At 28.3% G+C, this 19,752-nt stretch overlaps 1 protein-coding gene and 1 long non-coding RNA gene across 5 annotated transcripts; both read left to right on the forward strand.

The window, feature by feature from the left end:
- The first annotated feature begins 597 nt into the window (after nucleotides 1-597).
- LOC111890789 (uncharacterized) lies at nucleotides 598-3,328 on the forward strand. 3 transcript variants are annotated; one of them, XR_006183309.2, is made up of 4 exons: nucleotides 598-1,105; nucleotides 1,229-1,280; nucleotides 1,600-1,644; nucleotides 2,948-3,328. It is a non-coding gene; the product is annotated as an uncharacterized LOC111890789 (long non-coding RNA). The 3 variants fall into 3 exon arrangements; XR_006183310.2 differs by lacking the exon at nucleotides 2,948-3,328 and adding an exon at nucleotides 2,078-2,939; XR_002849997.2 differs by lacking the exon at nucleotides 2,948-3,328 and having other exon boundaries at nucleotides 601-1,105; nucleotides 1,600-2,002.
- A 2,010-nt stretch (nucleotides 3,329-5,338) lies between these two features.
- Nucleotides 5,339-7,478, forward strand: LOC111890795 (CBL-interacting protein kinase 18). 2 transcript variants are annotated; one of them, XM_023886881.3, is made up of 2 exons: nucleotides 5,339-5,494; nucleotides 5,821-7,478. In XM_023886881.3, the coding sequence occupies exon 2, from the start codon at nucleotides 6,119-6,121 to the stop codon at nucleotides 7,328-7,330; it is 1,212 nt and encodes a 403-aa protein (XP_023742649.1). In that variant the 5' UTR covers nucleotides 5,339-5,494; nucleotides 5,821-6,118; the 3' UTR covers nucleotides 7,331-7,478. The 2 variants fall into 2 exon arrangements, with proteins under 2 accessions (XP_023742649.1, XP_023742650.1); XM_023886882.3 differs by having other exon boundaries at nucleotides 5,481-5,606.
- Nucleotides 7,479-19,752: the final 12,274 nt, after the last annotated feature.

Consider the following 19,752-nt stretch of genomic DNA (forward strand, 5'->3'; position numbering starts at 1 on the left):
GGGTTATCTCCAATGTCTGTATATTGTGACAATGATTCAATTATTAAGTTAGCTATGAATCCTGTATTTCATGAACAAACCAAACATTTTGAAACCGACTTGCATTTTATTTGTTTTTTTTTCAAATGGTGTTTTGAAGTTGGTTAAAATTTCTTATTTTGATCAAAATGCTGACATTTTAACCAAGTCTGTAAGTTTTAAACAACATGATTTTTTGACAAATAAAATGGGCTTGGTTGGTGTGTTTAATAAAAATGAAAAAAAAAATAATTCGATTGAGGTGAGATGTTGAAAATTGTATATATTTTCTTATTCAATCTCTTTATTTATTTTGTAAATAGATTTGACATAAGGGTGTGTTGTGTACAATATGAACTTCTTGATCAGGGTTTGGTTTGTTATATATTGTGTTCAAGGGGTTGATTATGTTGTTATGGAATTCTATTGGGTTGCGGATCGCTTTTAACTAATTTGTAGGAATAAACGTGCAGATCTTATTTGATCCAATGTCCGATCCATGATCCATGACCCGTAGTATATATTTTGTTAGACGCAGTTGAATTCGTTATATCCCCTAATATAATAAATAAGTAGTTTTTTTGCCATGTAGCATTCTCTAAGCCTCACCCCATCGAATTTTTCCCGCTCCTATCATCGTAACTGAATTTCCGAAATTGCCACTCCTAATTTTGAAATCAAATTCGTCTGGTAACTGATAAGACTTTCCAATTTGTGGCCGAGATATCAGCTACTGATCACTGGAATTTGAGACCACCATCCTCCCTCACCATAAACCCTATTCTCTCCACCCTCTTTAAAAATCTCATCAATCTCAGGACGTGGTTCTCAATTTTGACACATATATTAATCTTGAAGGAAATCCAATTTGATTTTCATCTATATTCGTCGTCACTCATCCTTCAACATGATAGAAAACATAACCTTGTCATCAAAGTTTTCATCTTAGTTTTTTCTAATAAGCAATGTACCGTCAACAAAAACCCTAGACATCGTCTCCGCTACTCTCTTTGAAAACCATAGATCCCCAACCGTCGCTGTCACCCGGGCTTCACCATGAAAAATAAATCATAAACCCACACTGTAGGTATATTTGCTCTTCTTTGACTGAAATACTTGATTTGCTTTTGGCATTCGTACCATCTTTTGCTTCTTTTGGTTTCTTGAAGACGAGATTGAAGTTATTAGTCATTGGGTTTAATTATTTCAGGTACAATGATCTTGCTATGATCAATCCGAGAATTCACTCTCTCAGTCAAAAGGTAAAATAAATTCTTCAAAGATCCATATGTGTAGGTTTTGCTGTTTTTTTTCGTTTTGACGCACAATCACAATCACTTACTGTTAGTCTCTTATGCTTATAAAATTGTTTTAGATATTTAGTTTATTGGTGTGACCCTTATACATGAGCTCTTACATCCATTCAAAATCAGAATGGTATATTTATTTGGGTATATCTCGGTGTTGAAATATTGACATGTTTGTTGTTCTTATGATATGCACTCTAAAGTAGCCTTTAATTAATCATTTTCTGCTTAAGTTTGCTAAATTTGGCGTCACACATCTCTTTCTAATATGCAGGGCCCATATAAGGTTAAACACATAATCATTGGTGGTCCATATAAGGTTAGTAATTTTGTTCAATTTTATTATATCTTTACATGTTCTTGCATAATTCATTTTTCCTTTTTTCTTTACCGTTAATGAAATTATAACATGTTTATGTTTATAGAATCGATTGCTTATTCGTGCATGTATTTTGTTGTATATGTGTAGGTGATTTTCAATTATAGCATCTTAGATTCAAAGTACAATGATATTATTTTGAAAGTAGAATGTTATAATCCTCATGATAAGTATCATAGTAGGATGATACAATAAACATGATCCCATAATAACAATATATTGTTGCTTATTGAATGAGCTAATATTTGTGTATGTACTCAAGTGTTTTTGGAGGAATTACAATTACGCTATTACCCCTCCTGTTACTCCATTTTTGCATACGTTACAGCTACATTGTTACCCCTCCTTTTAATCCATTTTGCATATGTTACAGGATGATTGAAGTGTAATTTTTAAAGAGGATGTTGCAAGTGTTTTTTTTTTTTTTTTTTTTTTTTTTTTTTTTTTTTAAATTTAAACAGGGACCATCCTTCAAATATTTTTATTTATGAGAGGGAGCATTCCAGTAATTTGTATATCAGGGAATGAATGGATGAGATTTTTTCCAAAAAATGACAGTTATGACACTTTTTTTTTGTCAATTTAGTCATTTTGATGTTTTTTTTTGATAAATTTGATTGTTATATTTTATTTTTTTTATTGTTATTACGGATTTACAGGCTTGAAACCTACCTAATTGCACAATTTTACTTTATTCTGTTTTCCAAGTTATTATGGTGTTCTTTTTTTTATTATTATTATGGCATCCTACATTGTAATAAACGGCAAAGTATTATTATTGCATTGTACTTTATTTTTTTCTCCAAATTATTATGGCATTCTATTTTTTTATGGTAAAAAATGGCTGTTTTGGCATAAGGTGACAATGGTTTAAAAAAAAGTTGAGTTTACATGCAAAAAGAGCATTTTAAAGCAAATTATTGCATTTTAAACCAACATTTTTATATCAAGTACAATTGACTAAAATGAGCACATTCTTGTCAAAATGGGACAATTTGACAAAGTGAAATTGGTAAAAATATGGCTTGTGTTGGCATTTGGTAAAAATTGTGTAAACCGAACATATTTTGGTCAAAATGGGATTGTTTTAGTAAGGTGAAAATTTTGCAAAAATTGCATTTTCAAAGCATTTTATAACAATGTACTTCTAATAGAAAAGGTATTTTAATATAAAGTAAAAATGAATTAAAAATAACCATGATATAGCTACAGATTGTTGGGTTAATCTTGATGGTTTGGATAGAATACAGGTCAAGTCGGGTACGGGTCATTTACATGGGTCATCAATATTCTGCGTGTTAATGACTTGGTCTAGAGTTGACCAAATTTGTTGGACTTCAAAGTGAACGGTGGACTTTGTTGCTTCTTAGAAGGAAAACCTGGGATGTTTATGAGAATGTGTTTTTAGTGTTTTGTTTGTTATAAATAGGTAGCAATAGTAAATGTATTCAGTAGGAGGTAATCAGATTTTGTGAAAGTAATATATATACAAACATGTTGTTTTGATCGGTGTTCAAAAGAGTGAGTGAGGGCTTGATTTCCAACAATGTTGTATAAAAGAAACTTTTTGCAAAGTTATGATTAATTATTATGATTTTTAGTCTTTATTTTTATTTTGTCAACCGTGTATTACACGGGATATAACCTAGTTTCATTCATATTGTTCTTCACACACATACCGAGCTCTCTCGTTTCTCTATCAACTCGTTTGTATAGAGTTATGGTTAGGGTTTACTCTATTCTGTTATTGTTTTCTGTATTTTTTCTACGATTCTTGTGTAATTGTTGTAGATATAGGTTGAGTGATATTGTGAGAGTAGATATAGGTTTTGTAGTGAGGTTTCTGTTTGTAAGTAACTAAAAACCTTTTGTTTTTTTATCCTTAAATGATATAGAAATCGTTGTTGTGCATGTTGAGTTTCTGAGGTTTTTGACGGTCTTCGTGAAAACTTTTGAAAGGATATCTTTTTAGAATTTATATGCTTATAACTTTTTCTTTTCAAATTAAACTTTATGATTAATTAATTTAAAAATAAGACGTATTTGGATATATAGATATTTTTTCATCATCAATTATGTTTATTAACTTCAACTTGTTGTATATTTAGGTTATAACATAAGGTGTCATGTCCTTATATCTTCATGGAAAAACTCACTTTGATACAAACTTATGAAAGAAAAAAGTCACACATGTCACCGCGTAGCTACGAATTGGTCCCTATAGTTAATTGTAAAACATTTTATTAAAGTATATTATGATTGGAGTCCAGAATGGATTCGATGTACCAAACACATGAAAAAAAAGGACAAAAACAAACACTTAAAGTGTACCATAAACACGGGAAAACATCATATTAAACCACTATTTTGAAACAGAACTTGTGGGGGGTCTTATTTGCCTTTTGGCTCGTTTTAAGGAAGGCGCTACTAAATCTTAGATCTATAATTATCGAGTATTGATCATAAAAACTAAAAAGATAACAGTTTTATGATTAGTGTGAAAAGAACGCTCCTACATTAACTTTTGATACGATGAGGTGACTTATATATAAAATCAAAATAAATGAAAAAAAAAACACACCAGGTAATTGTATTAAAAAAAATAAATTAACCAAGACACAATCGGTTTGATAATCAAAATACATTTTTAACATTTTCAACCATTTAAGATGTATTTGTTCATAGAATATAGTCGATGTCACGCACCCTATGGCTTAACACATTCATGCCTACCTTATAGTTATATAGCCTTCGTCTCTAGGGGTGTTAGTGTACGTACATCAGGCGATGCGATCTTTTAAGTGCTTGTATTCCTAGAAAAAATAATTTTGAACTTTACATATATCTTATAATTACTTATCAAACGTTAATAACTATGATCATAATATTTTTCTAAAACTATTAATATATATCCAACTGGTTATCATATATCACTTCAAAGATTGTTCAAAAAGTAAAATGTTTTCAATAAAGTTATAACCCAAGTTAATCTATTTTCGAGGGGTAAAATACGAGATTGGTTACTTTGCAATAACCCAAAAAACCAATTGCTTACCTTTTAATATGTGAAAATAATGTACTTTTACAAAAAGGTTATTACTAAATCGATGAAAATGATAAAATTATATTATTTTTATATATCTATTTTTAGAGTTTGAATATGTAATGGATGATAATAACATCTAGGGAAATGATTTTGTTTATTTTAGATAAGATCCACTAGTAGCATATCTTTGAGCAAGACCCACCCACTAAAACTTTTTCCATAAACTAATACAAAAGCAAGTCTAGGAATAGAGTGAAAGGAGCTGGAAAAACTCAAACTTCTTTTTATTACATGAATAAAAATATAATATGAATATTATGTATCGATTCAATTAAATAATTATGGTTGCGAGTTGCCTGTTGCGACTTTCGAATTTGTTTCGTAGTTCGTTCATATACGTAAGCAATGTGTTACGTTGTAACAATATAAATTATTTTATATTTAACTAATATCATCACCCCAAATTATCGTGTTGTAAAACTCGGCAAAATGCAATTTGATAAGTTTATCTTTATATAACAAATATTTGTTTTATGATATTTAAAGGATAGTCATTAGTGACATAACAACTTCCATTTTGATTAGTAATGTTACCATTTTAAAGATAGTCATTAGTGACATAAGAAATTCCAAAATAATTTATAATACAAATTTCTCTGTTACATTTATAAAGCCACACAGGTGCGTGTTTATGCATGTATTCCTTTCATACGCTACACGCCTCCTAAATTTGAATCAAAAAAGGTAAATCCTCCCAAGTTTTCTTTCTTTATTTATTTTCGATTTTATTTACAAGTTCTCGCACTAGATCTATGATTGCTATGTGGTCAATGATTGAAAGTTATATGCATCTTCGGTGAGTTGTTCGTTGATTATATAGTTTTGCTGCTGATTTGTTCATCATATTTGTATATTTGATTAACCCATTTAGTTATGATTTGATATTTACTTGCACTTGAAACGTATGCATCTTGAGTTATGATGTTTAATTAACTCCTCAAATTTGGAAATGAAACAAGAACATTTGATGGATCGGTTTAGCACTAACATACTTTTTTTCTTCGTTTCAGTTCATAAAGTTGCTGGAGTTTCTGCAAGTGCCTTCCAACTGTTCGACAAAAGGTCTAGCTCAAAACCTTCATTCTAGTCGATTTCATAAAAGAAGAACAGGGAATGCAGAGAAATGCGTTTTCAAACCCGGATATCTTTTGAATATGGAGTTCCATTTAAGCCATCCTCATTTCTCCTTGATGAGATTGGAGATAAGCACACTCAGCTACCTGGTAATATTATTCTCTACAGTTTCTCAAAGTACTTTCAAGGTCAAAACATAGTTTACCATTTCAAGTTACATCTGTTGTGGTCCAAATGGAACGTTATGAGTTAGGGAAATTATTAGGGCAAGGGAATTTTGCAAAAGTCTACCATGGAAGAAACCTTGAAACAGGGATGAGTGTTGCAGTTAAGGTTATAAACAAAGATAAGGTTATGAAAGTAGGGTTGATTGATCAAATCAAGAGAGAGATCTCAGTGATGAAATTAGTCAAACACCCGAACGTAGTCCAACTCTATGAAGTCATGGCTACAAAAACCAAGATTTACTTCATTCTAGAATACCTAAAAGGAGGTGAACTCTATGATAAGGTGGCTACAGGGAGGCTAAAAGAGGCCACTGCAAGAAAATACTTTCAACAACTCATCACAGCCATCAATTTCTGCCATAACCAAGGAGTTTACCACAGGGATTTGAAGCCTGAGAATTTATTATTAGATGAAGATGGGAATCTGAAAGTTTCAGATTTTGGATTAAGTGCTTTGGTTGATACCAAATGGGAAGAAGATGGTTTGCTTCACACAAGTTGTGGCACACCCGCCTACGTGGCACCTGAAGTAATTTACCAAAAAGGGTATGATGGGGAAAAAGCCGATATTTGGTCTTGTGGGGTGATCTTGTTTGTGCTTTTGTCTGGTTTTCTTCCGTTTCAAGATTCAAATCTCATGGTGATGTATAGAAAGATTACAAGGGCGGAATTCAAGTTCCCAAATTGGTTCCCTTCTGAAGCGCGAAAGTTAGTGTCAAAAATCTTGGATCCAAACCCTAAAACCAGGATTTCCATTGCAAAGATCATGGAAAATTCGTGGTTTAAAAAGGGTTTTGTTTCTGAGGGCTCTTTTGGAGAGACAATCAAGGACTTAAGATATCTGGGAAAACCAGATAACTTGAATGCATTTGATATCATTTCCTTGTCACCGGGATTTGACTTGTCAGGATTGTTCAATGATGATGCCATAGATGAGAAGGAAGTGAAATTCATGTCGAAAATATCGTTTGTTACCATAGTTTTGAAATTGGAAGAAATAGCCAAGATTTCAATGTTGAAAGTGATGAAAAATGATGGTGGGTTACTAAAAATGGAAGGGTTAAAAGATGGCAAAAATGGTGTTTTAGACATTAATTTTGAAATATTCGAGATCGCACATGATGTTCATATCATTGTGGCGAAAAGATTGGGAGGTAATAAGTTTGAGTTTTGGGAGATTGTGAATGAGCATATAAAGCCGGCCCTTGTGGATATCTGACAATATATGAAAAGAGTATTTACGTCTTTTATACTAACAAAATATCGAGAACGAGTCTGTGTTCCATCTTTTTTGATGTTATATTAATTCTGCTAAAATTTATCGTTTAAGAAAAAAAACCAAATCAAATTAAATATAGATCCAAAACTCGTCACGCTAAAATATTTCAAAATTTCAAATTAAAGAATTGTATATTATTATATGGTGTTTCAAAAAGGCATATTCAAAATAAATACAAATCGAAAACAGAAAACCAGCGTTACATTTTTATATCACTTTGTTGCCCCATCGTTCACAAGTGATTTGTAGTGTATTTCCGACCAAAAGCTTAGCCACAATTTGTGTATAAAAAGAACAGAAAAACATTAGCCGGTCTTATATATTAAAAAATGTTGTAAGGGAGTAATTTTTTCAAAATATAATATCCTAACAATAAAGAAAAGTGAAAGTAGTGTGATATAATAGGGTGGTTTTTTCAAAGTACTATACTTTAATTAAAAAAAATCAAAAGTATAATGTTGTAAATCGAAAAAACCCATAAAGCAAGATGTTACAATGCACAAATGTATGAAAAAGCAAAAGAAAGAATAAGGAAAATCTTACATTTCTTTGTATATTTTAGTATCCTACTTTGGATAGTAATGGTGTGATGTTTTATGGGGCAAAAGGTGCCGGGTACAGAAATTAATAGAGAAATGTATATTCTGACAGAATGAAGAAGGAGCATGAGATATATATAATCTGACGAGATAAAAAGGAGAAAGATATCTGTATTTTCTTATGATAGAAGAGGGTATTATTCTTTCATGTTGCGATGTGTGTTATAAAAAGAGTAGCACTAAACAACCACAATCGAATACTATGATATGAAGTGGAAACCCAAAAAACGAAAAAAAAAAACACTATGAAATCTAGAGTTGAACAAAAACCGCACCGCAAATAAAATTAATCGCATAAACCGCAACCGTAATAAAAACCGATGGTGAGGTTTTATGTTTTCCAAAAATCGCAAATTTGTGGTGCGGTGTGATTATTAGTTTTTAAAAACCGCACCACACCGCATATATTATATACAAATTTTTTTATTAATTATTAATATACTAAATATTAAAAATAAGACAAGTTTCATGGATGAAAGAAAGATAAAATTCTAGAAGACAAAAGTGTTGATTTTTTATTATGTTTAACTTTGGAAAATAATGAAATTTGACAAATTTTAAGATATTTATTGTTAATTATCAGTGATTTGATGTTTTTAAGATATTAGTTGTTTGTGATTTAAGTTAATTGTTTTATACCTTATGGTTTTTTATCATTACAAGTAATATGTTTGAACTCTGAACTGCGGTTAAAAACCCCACAAAATAATCGCACAAAATCCATGGAGTTACTAACCGAAACAAAACAAAAAAAAAAAAAAAAAAAAAAAAAAAAAAAAAAAAAACTGCACCACAAAATAACCGCCTAACCACATGATAAAAATAATCGCACAAAACGGTTTTGAAAATGGATTAACCGCATTTGCGGTTAGTGGTGAGGTTTTGACCAATAACCGCACCGAACCACATTGCGTTCACCCATAATGGAATCGACATTAAAAGGTTAATGGTTGATAAATCTCTAATAAGAAAAGAGAGAAAGAAGATGTAATTGAATGAATGATAATAATTAATAAATGATCTAAAGGGCTTTATATATCATAAGAATCCTAATCATACTAAAAAAAATAAGAATCCTAATCATACTAAAAAGACAAAATTGCAAAAATAGTCCCTATGGTATGTCCAAAATGGTACTTTGGTCCAAATAGGTTTGGACTAGCAACAATAGTCCAAAAATTTTCATTTTGCTGTGATTTTGGTCCAAAACATTTTAAAAATCTAAAATGACGGATTTGCCCATTTCCATTTATTTTTTGCTTTTTTTTTATTGTTACTTAACTATTTTCTAACTAAAAAAATATAAAAAATAAAAGAAAATCTCTATCACTCTCTCCGAAAATTAGATCATGTTCTTCAAAATTATCTTCTATCAAAACCAGTCATAGAAAATCCATGTATTCGGTCAAGACCCAGTTCATCTCAGCTATCCAAATCGAATCATCAGCGAAACCATTTCGATCAACCTTCACTCCTTTGATGAGCACATCCTGTTCAACCAAATCGAAATCTCATTCAAGCAAATTCGAAACTCGTCTAATCGAATCAGTACTTGGAATAGCTTCTGCGATCCAGGTTACATGTTACCGTATCTCCGATGACGATTTAATGCAAACATTTACCTCCAAAATTTACCAAACCTTCATGATTCTTGTAGAGAACAATCGTCGGATTCGACTTGGTTACACACGAAATACCTGTTTACACCTTCTCTGATTTGCCCATTTCAGATTATGAAGAAAGTAGGGCTTGATTTTATAGATAAATGTGAAGAAATATAGGTCAAAATAGAAATTTAGGTTAGATTGGGGAAGAGAGATAAGGATGAAGGAAGGAGATGGGGAGGTGGCGGGAGGGTGGTTTACAGTGACGTGAAAGAGGGTGATCAACAAGAAATCAAGAACAAAAGGGAGGAGCTTTGGGTGGTTTATAGATACGCTACCTCATTGGTGGTTGTGGGTGGCAATTCGGTGGCTGGGGGCAGTGACCGGCAACAATGAACTTGTCTTCTTAGGTAACATCTTGTGCTTCATCAAGATGGTTGCTCGAGTACTGAAGTTCCATCAGTGTGTGTATGTGTGTATTTTGGGGAAGAACACAATCACGTTAGAGAGAGAGAGAGAGAGAGAGAGAGAGAGAGAGAGAGAAAGAAAGAGTATAGATATAGAGAGAAATATTTTCTTTTATTTTTTATATTTTTTTAGTTAGAAAATAATTAAATAACAAAAAGAAAAGCAAAAAATAAATGGAAAATGGCAAATCCGTCATTTTTAGATTTTTTAAACTGTTTTGGACCAAAATCGCAGGAAAATGAAATTTTTTGGACTATTGGTGCTAGTCCAAACCTGTTTGGCCCAAAGTAGCATTTTTGGACATACCACAGGGACCATTTTTGCAATTTTGTCTACTAAAAAATCCTACGAGAAAAGGAAACATTCCTTATAAGTTGGGAGTCATGATAACCCTCTAATAACCACACACTTAATGGTATTTTTGGATTCCACATAAACTACGAGGCAACAATGGGAAAAAGGTTGCATATAATGAAAGTACTACATTAATGCAACATAGTCAAACACAATCACTTTATAAAAAGTTATGCTGACAACAACACATTGCTTATACAAGAAAATGGCTTTAAATCATCTTTAACGAAATCCATCTTGATACAAAACAAATTCTTTTTAACAAAAATAAAGCTTCAAACTTCAACCTTCCATGCAAAAAAATAAGTAGTGCCAAAAACTTTCTAAGGACTAAACTCTAATAAACAACATAGAGGGGGAAATGATGGTGATAGATTGAACCATTCAAATGTCGTTGGATACGGACCTTTAACCTCAAGGGAAGTACCTCAAAATTATAAATGCATCAAACAATTGTAATGATGCTAATTTGCTCATGCCAAAATGGACTTTCTGCTATATCATATAACATGCTCCTGAATGTACTCGCGAACTAAAACTTGTATCGTATTCAAGTAAGGGTCTATTCAAATTACAAAATGCAATATTACAGAAGTAAAAACTTCAAACTAAATGTTGTTTCTTCTTTAGACCAAATATCTTTCGCTACCATAATGCTTGAAGAATACCCTTCGATATTTATAATGATTTTTCTTCAACAAACGAGCGATAGGATCTTTGATCCAAACACTCCCAAATTCTAAAGCCTCTAAAAGTCAAAAATAGAAAGGATGACATCTCAACTCCATTAAATTTCAATCCAAAATGAAATATTATCGATTTTGATTAATTCCAAACATCACTTTCCTCCAAAAGAATCCAATACATCATCATAATCAACTTGATTTATTTTCGTACTGCTAAAGGAAAGACTTTGTGCCACGGTCCAAAAGCGGAAGTTCAAAATTGATCGTTTCCATAAAAAAAACTTGAATTTATATAATGTTTAAAAAAGGCTAAGCGGAAATCAATTTATAAGGGTTGGAAAAAAATCAATCTCTAGGAGTTAGAAAAATTGATTTATGAGGGTTGAAAAAAAATCAATTATAGGAGGTGGAGAAATCATTATATACTTATAAAGCTTGCATTTTTTCTTGAACCACATTCATTTGAAACTTCCATGCATTTTTTCCTTTCACCACATTCATTTGAAACCCCCATGACTTTTCAATTTCTTTCTAATAATTATTATAAGTTGGTTAATAAGGTTAAATAAATATAAAATCTAGAGTGTAATCATATATAAACTAAATTTCAATATTAAAAAAATATATTTTCTTCTACTTATAAAGTTTGTTTTTAACTTTGAACATATTATACTTAATTTAATAGGTCTAATATGTTGTATGTAAACCGTTATCATTTTAAACCTACAATTTTTGATCAATTTGTATAAAATACTTAAATTGTTAATTTAAATATAACATTACAGGATCAACTTAAATATAAAATTTAGTTAAACTTAAACAACCAAAAGAATATTTTGCAAATATTTAAAAGTGATAAATTGTAGTGTCTTTCTAATAATGATTATAAATTGGTTAATAAGGTTAAATAATTATCAAACCTAAAGTGTAATAAAAATAAACTAAATTTCAATATTAAAATAATATTTTTACTTCTACTTATAAATTTATGTCTTTAACTTTTAACATATTATACTTAATTTATTAGATTTAATATGTTATTGTATGTAAACCATTATCAGTTTAAAGCTACAACTTTTAAACTGTATGGACAAAATACTTAAATTGTTAATTTAAATATAACATTACACGATCAACTTCAATATAAATTTCAGTTCCACTTAAAAAAAACCCAAAGAATATTTTGTGAATAGTGAAAAGTGATAAATTGTAGTGCTAAATGCAAAAACTAAATTGTAATATCAATTTAACTAAAATATTTCCTAAAGATATTATTATAATCGTTAAAAGTTTTGAAATAAGTAACTTAAAATAACTTACAATAACAATAGTTAAAAATAACTCTATATAAATGATAATATTATTACCTTTAAAATTAAAAAAAAATTGTTTGATGTTTTAAATAATTACACTATTAGAAATTAAAACGTTAAGCAAATAAATTTTAAAAATTAATTAGCAATAACAACAACTACAAATAATATTAAACCATATATTATATTTAATTTCATGAGTAACCCGCTGGTAGAGGTCATTCATAAGATTGAGATTATGCAGTTTTAATACATGTATATATTATCATGCAATTCGAAATAATCAATATACTATATCAACTTAGTATAAGAATTATTATATCAAATTTAACAACGACATTATTGTTATATTTAAAAAAACATATATTTGTAAAGATTTCAACTATATAGATGCTTCTGCGCAACGCAATTTGTATAAAATACTTAAATTGTTAATTTAAATATAACCTTATAGGATCAACTTAAGTATAAAATTTTGGTTAAACTTAAACAACCCAAAGAATATTTTGTAAATAGTTAAAAGTGATAAATTATAGTGTCTTTCTAATAATGATTATAAATTGGTTAATAAGGTTAAATAAGTATCAAACCTAAAGTGTAATAAAAAGTAAAGTAAATTTCAATATTAAAATAATATTTTTCATCATACTTATAAAGTTATGTCTTTAACTTTTAACATATTATACTTAATTTATTAGATTTAGTATGTTATTGTATGTAAACCATTATCAATTTAAAGCTACAACTTTTGAATTGTATGGACAAAATACTTAAATTGTTAATTTAAATATAACATTACACGATCAACTTCAATATAAATTTCAATTTCAATTAAAAAAACCCAAAGAATATTTTGTGAATAGTGAAAAATGATAAATTGTAGTGCTAAATACAAAAACTAAATTGTAATATCAATTCACTAAAATATTTCCTAAAGATATTTTTAGAATAGTTAAAAGTTTGAAATAAGTAGCTTAAAATAACTTACAATAACAATAGTTAAAAATAATTTTATGTAAATGATTATGTTGTCACATTTTAAATAAAAAAAATTGTTTGATGTTTTAAATAATTACACTGATATAAATTAAAACGTTAAGAAAATAAATTTTAAAAATGAATTAACAATAACAACAACTATAAATAATATTAAACCAAATATTATATTTAGTTTCATGAATAACCCGCATGTAGAGGTCATTCATTTGAAACTCTCATGCATTTTTCCTTTCACCACATTCATTTTAAACTCCCATGACTTTTCAATTTCTTTCTAATAATAATTATAATTTGGTTAATTAGGTTAAATAAATATCAAACCTAAAGTGTAATCATATATAAACTAAATTTCAATATTAAAATAATATCTTTACTTCTACTTATAAAGTTATGGTCTTTAACTTTTAACATATTATACTTAATTTATTAGTTTTAATATATTGTTGGATGTAAACCATTATCATTTTAAAGATACAATTTTGGAACAATTTGTATAAAATACTTAAATTATTAATCTAAAGATAACATTACATGGCCAACTTAAAGATAAGTTTTAGTTTAACTTAAACAACCAAAAAATATTTTGTAAATAATTAAAAGTAGTAAATTGTAGTGTGTTTCTAATAATGATTATAATTAAGTTAAAAAAGTTAAATAAATATCAAACCTAAAGTGTAATAATAAATAAACTAAATTTCAATTTTAAAATAATATCTTTACTTCTACTTATAAAGTTATGTCTTTAAGTTTTAATATATTATACTTAATTTATTAGATTTAATATGTTGTTATATGTAAACCATTATCAGTTTAAAGCTACAACTTTTGAACAGTTTTGACAACATACTTAAATTGTTAACAAAATGTCAACTTAAATATAAATTTCAGTTCCAACTAAATAACCAAAGAATATTTTGTAAATAGTTAAAAGTGATAGATTGTAGTGATAACTAAATTGTAATCTCAATTTAACTAAAATATTTCCTAAAGATACTTTTATAATCGTTAAAAGTTTTCAAATAAGTAGCTTAAAATAATTTACAATAACAATAGTTAAAAATAACTTTATATAAATGATTATATTGTTACCTTTAAATTCAAAAAATAATGTTTGATGTATTAAATAATTATAATGATAGAAATTAAAATAATAAGCATATAAATTGAAAAAATAATAATTAACAATAACAACAACTATAAATAACATTAAACCATATATTATATTTAATTTTATTCGTGTGTAACTCGCGGATAGATTTCATTCAAACGATTGAGATCATGAAGTTATAATAGATGTATATATTATCATATAATTCAAATAATCAATATATTATATCAATTTAGTATAAGAATTATTATAATAATTTAACAACAACGTTATTGTTATATTTAAAAAAAACATATATTTGTAAAGACTATAACTATATAGGTCTTTCTGCGTATTACAATGTCAACTTAAATATAAATTTCAATCCACTTAAAAAACCAAAGAATATTTTGTAAATAATTAAAAGTGATAAGTTGTAGTGATAAATGCAAAAGCTAAATTATAATCTCAATTTAACTAAAATATTTTCTAAAGATATTTTTGTAATCGCTGAAAATTTCCAAATAAGTAGCTTTAAAAAATAGTTAAAAATAACTCTATATAAATGATTATATTGTTACCTTTAAAATCAAAAAATAATGTTTGATGTTTTAAATAATTTTAATGATTGAAATTAAAACATTAAGTAAATAAATTTTAAAAAATTAATTAACAATAACAAAAACTATAAATAACATTAAACCATATATTATATTTAATTTTATTCATTTGTAACTCGCGGATAGAAATCATTCAAACGATTGAGATTATAAAGTTATAATAGATGTATATATTATCATATAAATCAAAATAATCAATATATTATATCAATTTAATATACAAATTATTATATCAAATTTAACAACAACGTTATTGTTATATTAAAAAAAACATATATTTGTAAAGACTTCAATTGTATAGGTGTTTCTGCGCAACGCACGGACATTCGCCTAGTTGATTTATAAAGGTCGGAAAAAAATCAATTTATGAGGATGAATTGATTGTTTTGTCCAAAAATGGAAATGAGTAATAAATTTTTTAATTTAGAAAAAATGGTAAGTTGTAAACAACTTTTTAGTCCAGAAAAAAGGTAATGATTAGTTGATTTTTTGGTCCGAAAAAACAAAACGGAAAGAATGGATCTCTATGGGGATCAAGAAAGAAATTCCAACAAATTATCTTGTTTTGATCTTTAAATCGTGCAAGATAAATCCGACTTCATAGACCTCTTTGAAAGGTTAAACACAAGCCCTATAATGCAAACACCTAAGAAGGAACCCTTTAAGATTCATATTTTAGGAAATTTTATGAAAAATTTCAAACTAAATTTCATTTATAGAACAAGCATAGAATACATGCTAAAATTTCAGAAACACTCATTTTGACATGTTTCGCAGATTTAGGTATCATTTGTTTTTGTTTGCAAATCTTTTTGGCTGGTTTCGCAAATTTACATGTTGTTTGTTTTTGTTTGCAGATCTTTTTGGTCTATTCTGTTTGTGTCGTGCATACCATGCATAGACATTAGACTAGGGCCGGCCTTACGCTATTGTTTGTAAAGGGGGGGCTTAGGGCCCCAAATTGTAAGGGGCCCCATTTTCAAGTCCAATTTATTGACTATTGAGTCCAACTATACTATCCATTCCTCAACAAAAAAAAACGACGGCTGACTAAAGATCCAAACAATCACCGAACAAGTAACGGACGCTGTGACGACTAATCAACTTCCCTTCTTTTCTCTCGGACTCGATTCGACGATTCTATCATTCAATCGATTCTTCTCTGTGACGATTCTTCCATTCCACAATCCACAGCCTATCGATTCCAATCGTCAATCGATTCTCCAATCGACCTGCTTATCGGATTCAGGATTCTGCTTATCGGATTCAGGATTCTCCATTACTGATCGCTCAAAAATCGATTCTTCTGTGACTGTTGGCATTGAATTGAAACGGTAATTTGCTTGTATTTTCCCTTTTGATTTTTGATTTCCTATTGTCTGATTATAAGATTATATAATTGGGGATTTGGGGTAATGTGTTATGTGGTTAAATGTTAAATTGTTTATTGTTAATAGTCGATGATCAGGGCCGGCTTACATTATGTATCAGGTTAGGCTTTAATATTTTAAACGATAGAAAATCTCAAAAAACTTGTCATTTTTATATATGAAATGAGTTGGGTTCTTACATCATATAATCATAATAAAATGTAGTATTCACATGTAGATCTTCCAACCTTGGATTCAAAACAGGAGATTAGAATATGTGACAAAAAAATTTGTCAAGGACAAATTACAGACGCTACTCTCCAAAAATTTGTTATTGGTCTAAAAATGTCAATCTATATTGTTGATTAATGGACTAGTTGGTTTTGATTTGCTTACACATGTTCATCTTTAGTTAAACGAAGTAGGGACCTTAGTATTTATCTTGCTGTTTGACATGAATATCTGATCTAGTTATATGAATTAATGCAAAAAAAGATTCTTTATTATTAGTCATAATATATATTCATTACTCAAAAAGGTTGATGCTTTTTGGCTTTTAGTTTGATTGATTGGCCCCAAACTCCAATGTTTTATTATTAAGTTATGTAATGTCTTATAATTAAAAACAATGTTTTATTATTAAGTTATGTAATTTGTATTCTAATTGTTTTTGGCTTTTTCCAAATGGCATGAATGATCAAATTTGTTAATCTTTTCAATTTTCTGAATTTTTATTTCAGATTAGCAGATTCCATTGTTCACTGATTTCAGATTGGCAGATTCCGTTATTTTTGAGCTTTCCATTATCTTAAGGGCGGTATAATCCTAATCTATATCTTCTATACTATAGTTATTATTAATCAAATAATTAATAAACATGTCAAAGAGAAAATACGAATCAGGTGCTTCAAAAAGGAAACGAAAAATGCAAGAAGAAGCTTTTATAGATAAACAAAAAGGTTCATTTTTAAAATATTTAACTACAAACAAAAATGTTGATAATGAACAAGAAGAAATTAATGTTGATAATGAACCAGAACAAGCTAATGTTGATAATAATATTGAACAAACTAATATTGAAATTGATAACGAACAAACTAATAGTGAAAATAATAATGAACAAACTAATATTGAAATTAATAATGAACAAACTAATAGTGAAAATGATAACGAACAAACCAATATTGAAATTGATAACGAACAAACTAATAGTGAAAATAATAACACACCTTTAAACATATATGATCCAAGTAGATGGAATAATATTAGTACTAATTTAAGAGATTTAATTGTAGAAAAAGGTCCTATTAAAATTTATGATTTTAAATTTCCCAAAGATCAACACTTAAGAAGCTTTAGTACATCTTTTTATATGCAAAAAATACCAAATGGAGAAAAATACGAACGAACATGGTTGGTTTATTCCATAGATGTAGATAGAGTTTTTTGTTTTTGTTGTAAATTATTTAATGTGAATACATCTACATGTTCATTAGCACATAAATGTAACAATGATTGGAATAATATTTCTAGTATACTAAAAAGACATGAAGCAAGTAACGGACACATTCTTAATATGAGGTCATGGATTGACTTACAAACTAGATTAACAAATAATAAAACAATTGACAAGCAAATCCAAGAACAAATAAATAAAGAAAAAGATCATTGGAAAAACGTGTTAATAAGAATCATTGCTGTAGTTAAAACTTTAGGAAAATGTAATTTAGCATTTCGTGGAATAAATGAAAAAATTTATGAGGAAAATAATGGTAATTTTTTAACTATAATTGAAATGATTGCTGAATTTGATCTTATTATGCAAGAACATATTAGGAGAATTAATGACAAAGAAATTCATAATCATTATCTTGGACATAATATGCAAAACGAACTTATTAGTTTATTAGGAGAAGAAGTTAAAACTAAAATTATTAAAAAGTAAAAGAGGCTAAATATTTTTCAATAATACTTGATTGTACTCATGATACAAGTCATAAGGAACAAATGTCAATTATCTTACGATGTTTAGATCTTTCAACCACTCCAATAGAAGTTAAGGAGTACTTTCTAGGATTTTTAGTTGTAGATAATACAACCGGTAAAGGCTTATATGATGCTATAGTTGATGAAATTAAAAATATAGGACTAGATATAAATGATGTTAGGGGTCAAGGTTACGACAATGATTCAAATATGAAAGGAAAACATCAAGGTGTACAGAAACGATTGTTAGATATTAACCCTAGAGCATTCTACACTCCTTGTGGTTGTCATAGTTTAAATTTAGTAATTTGTGATATGGCTAATTCGTGTGAAAAAGCTAGTGAATTTTTTGGAGTTATACAACGTATATATTCGATATTTGCTTCATCAACTCAAAGGTGGAAAATATTACAAGATAATATATCAAACCTAACACTTAAATCATTATCGCAAACTCGTTGGGAAAGTAGGGTAGAAAGTGTAAAAGCAATTAGATTTCAAGCACCACAATTAAGAAAAGCACTTTTACAATTATCTAAAAATTGTGGAGATCCAAAAATTAAAAGTGAGGCTAAATGTTTAGCTACATATGAACTTGAAAACTATGAATTTTTATTAGGAATGATTATTTGGTATGATGTTTTGTTTGCTATTAACACTGTTAGTAAAAGCTTGCAATCAAATGATATGTGTATCGATGATGCTATAGATTAACTAAATGGACTTTTGTGTTTCTTTGAAGAATATAGAGAAAACGGATTTGAAAAGGCTTTAGATTATGCAAAAGAATTGGCTTTAGAAATGAATGTAAACCCAGAATTTCATGAAAAACGTATCATTCAAAGAAATAGACGATATGATGAAAATGTTGCTAATGAAACTATTAAAACTCCTATTCAGTTATTTAAAACTGATTACTTTTTATATATAATAGATAAAGTCATTACTTCACTTAAAAGTAGATTTGAGCAATTTAATGAGTTCAAAAATATTTTTGGTTTTCTATTTAGTATAGAAAAATTAAAATCATTTGATGAAAATACTTTAAAAAAACATTGTTTAAATCTTGAAAAAACTTTAAAGCATGATGATAGCTTAGATATTAATGGTTTAGATTTATTTCATGAACTAACACTATTAAGACATATTGTACATTTAGAACGTGATACGATTATTAATATACTTAATTACATTAAAAAGTTTAGTTCTTTTCCAAATGCATATGTTGCCTATAGGATTATGTTAACTATTCCTGTAACCGTTGCCTCTGCCGAAA

Source organism: Lactuca sativa, chromosome 5 (assembly GCF_002870075.4).
Source record: "Lactuca sativa cultivar Salinas chromosome 5, Lsat_Salinas_v11, whole genome shotgun sequence".
Lineage (NCBI taxonomy): Eukaryota > Viridiplantae > Streptophyta > Magnoliopsida > Asterales > Asteraceae > Lactuca > Lactuca sativa.

Excerpts from the sequence above, each read along its gene's own strand:
- LOC111890795 (XM_023886881.3), top strand. The coding sequence starts at position 6,119 with ATGGAACGTTATGAGTTAGGGAAATTATTAGGGCAAGGGAATTTTGCA.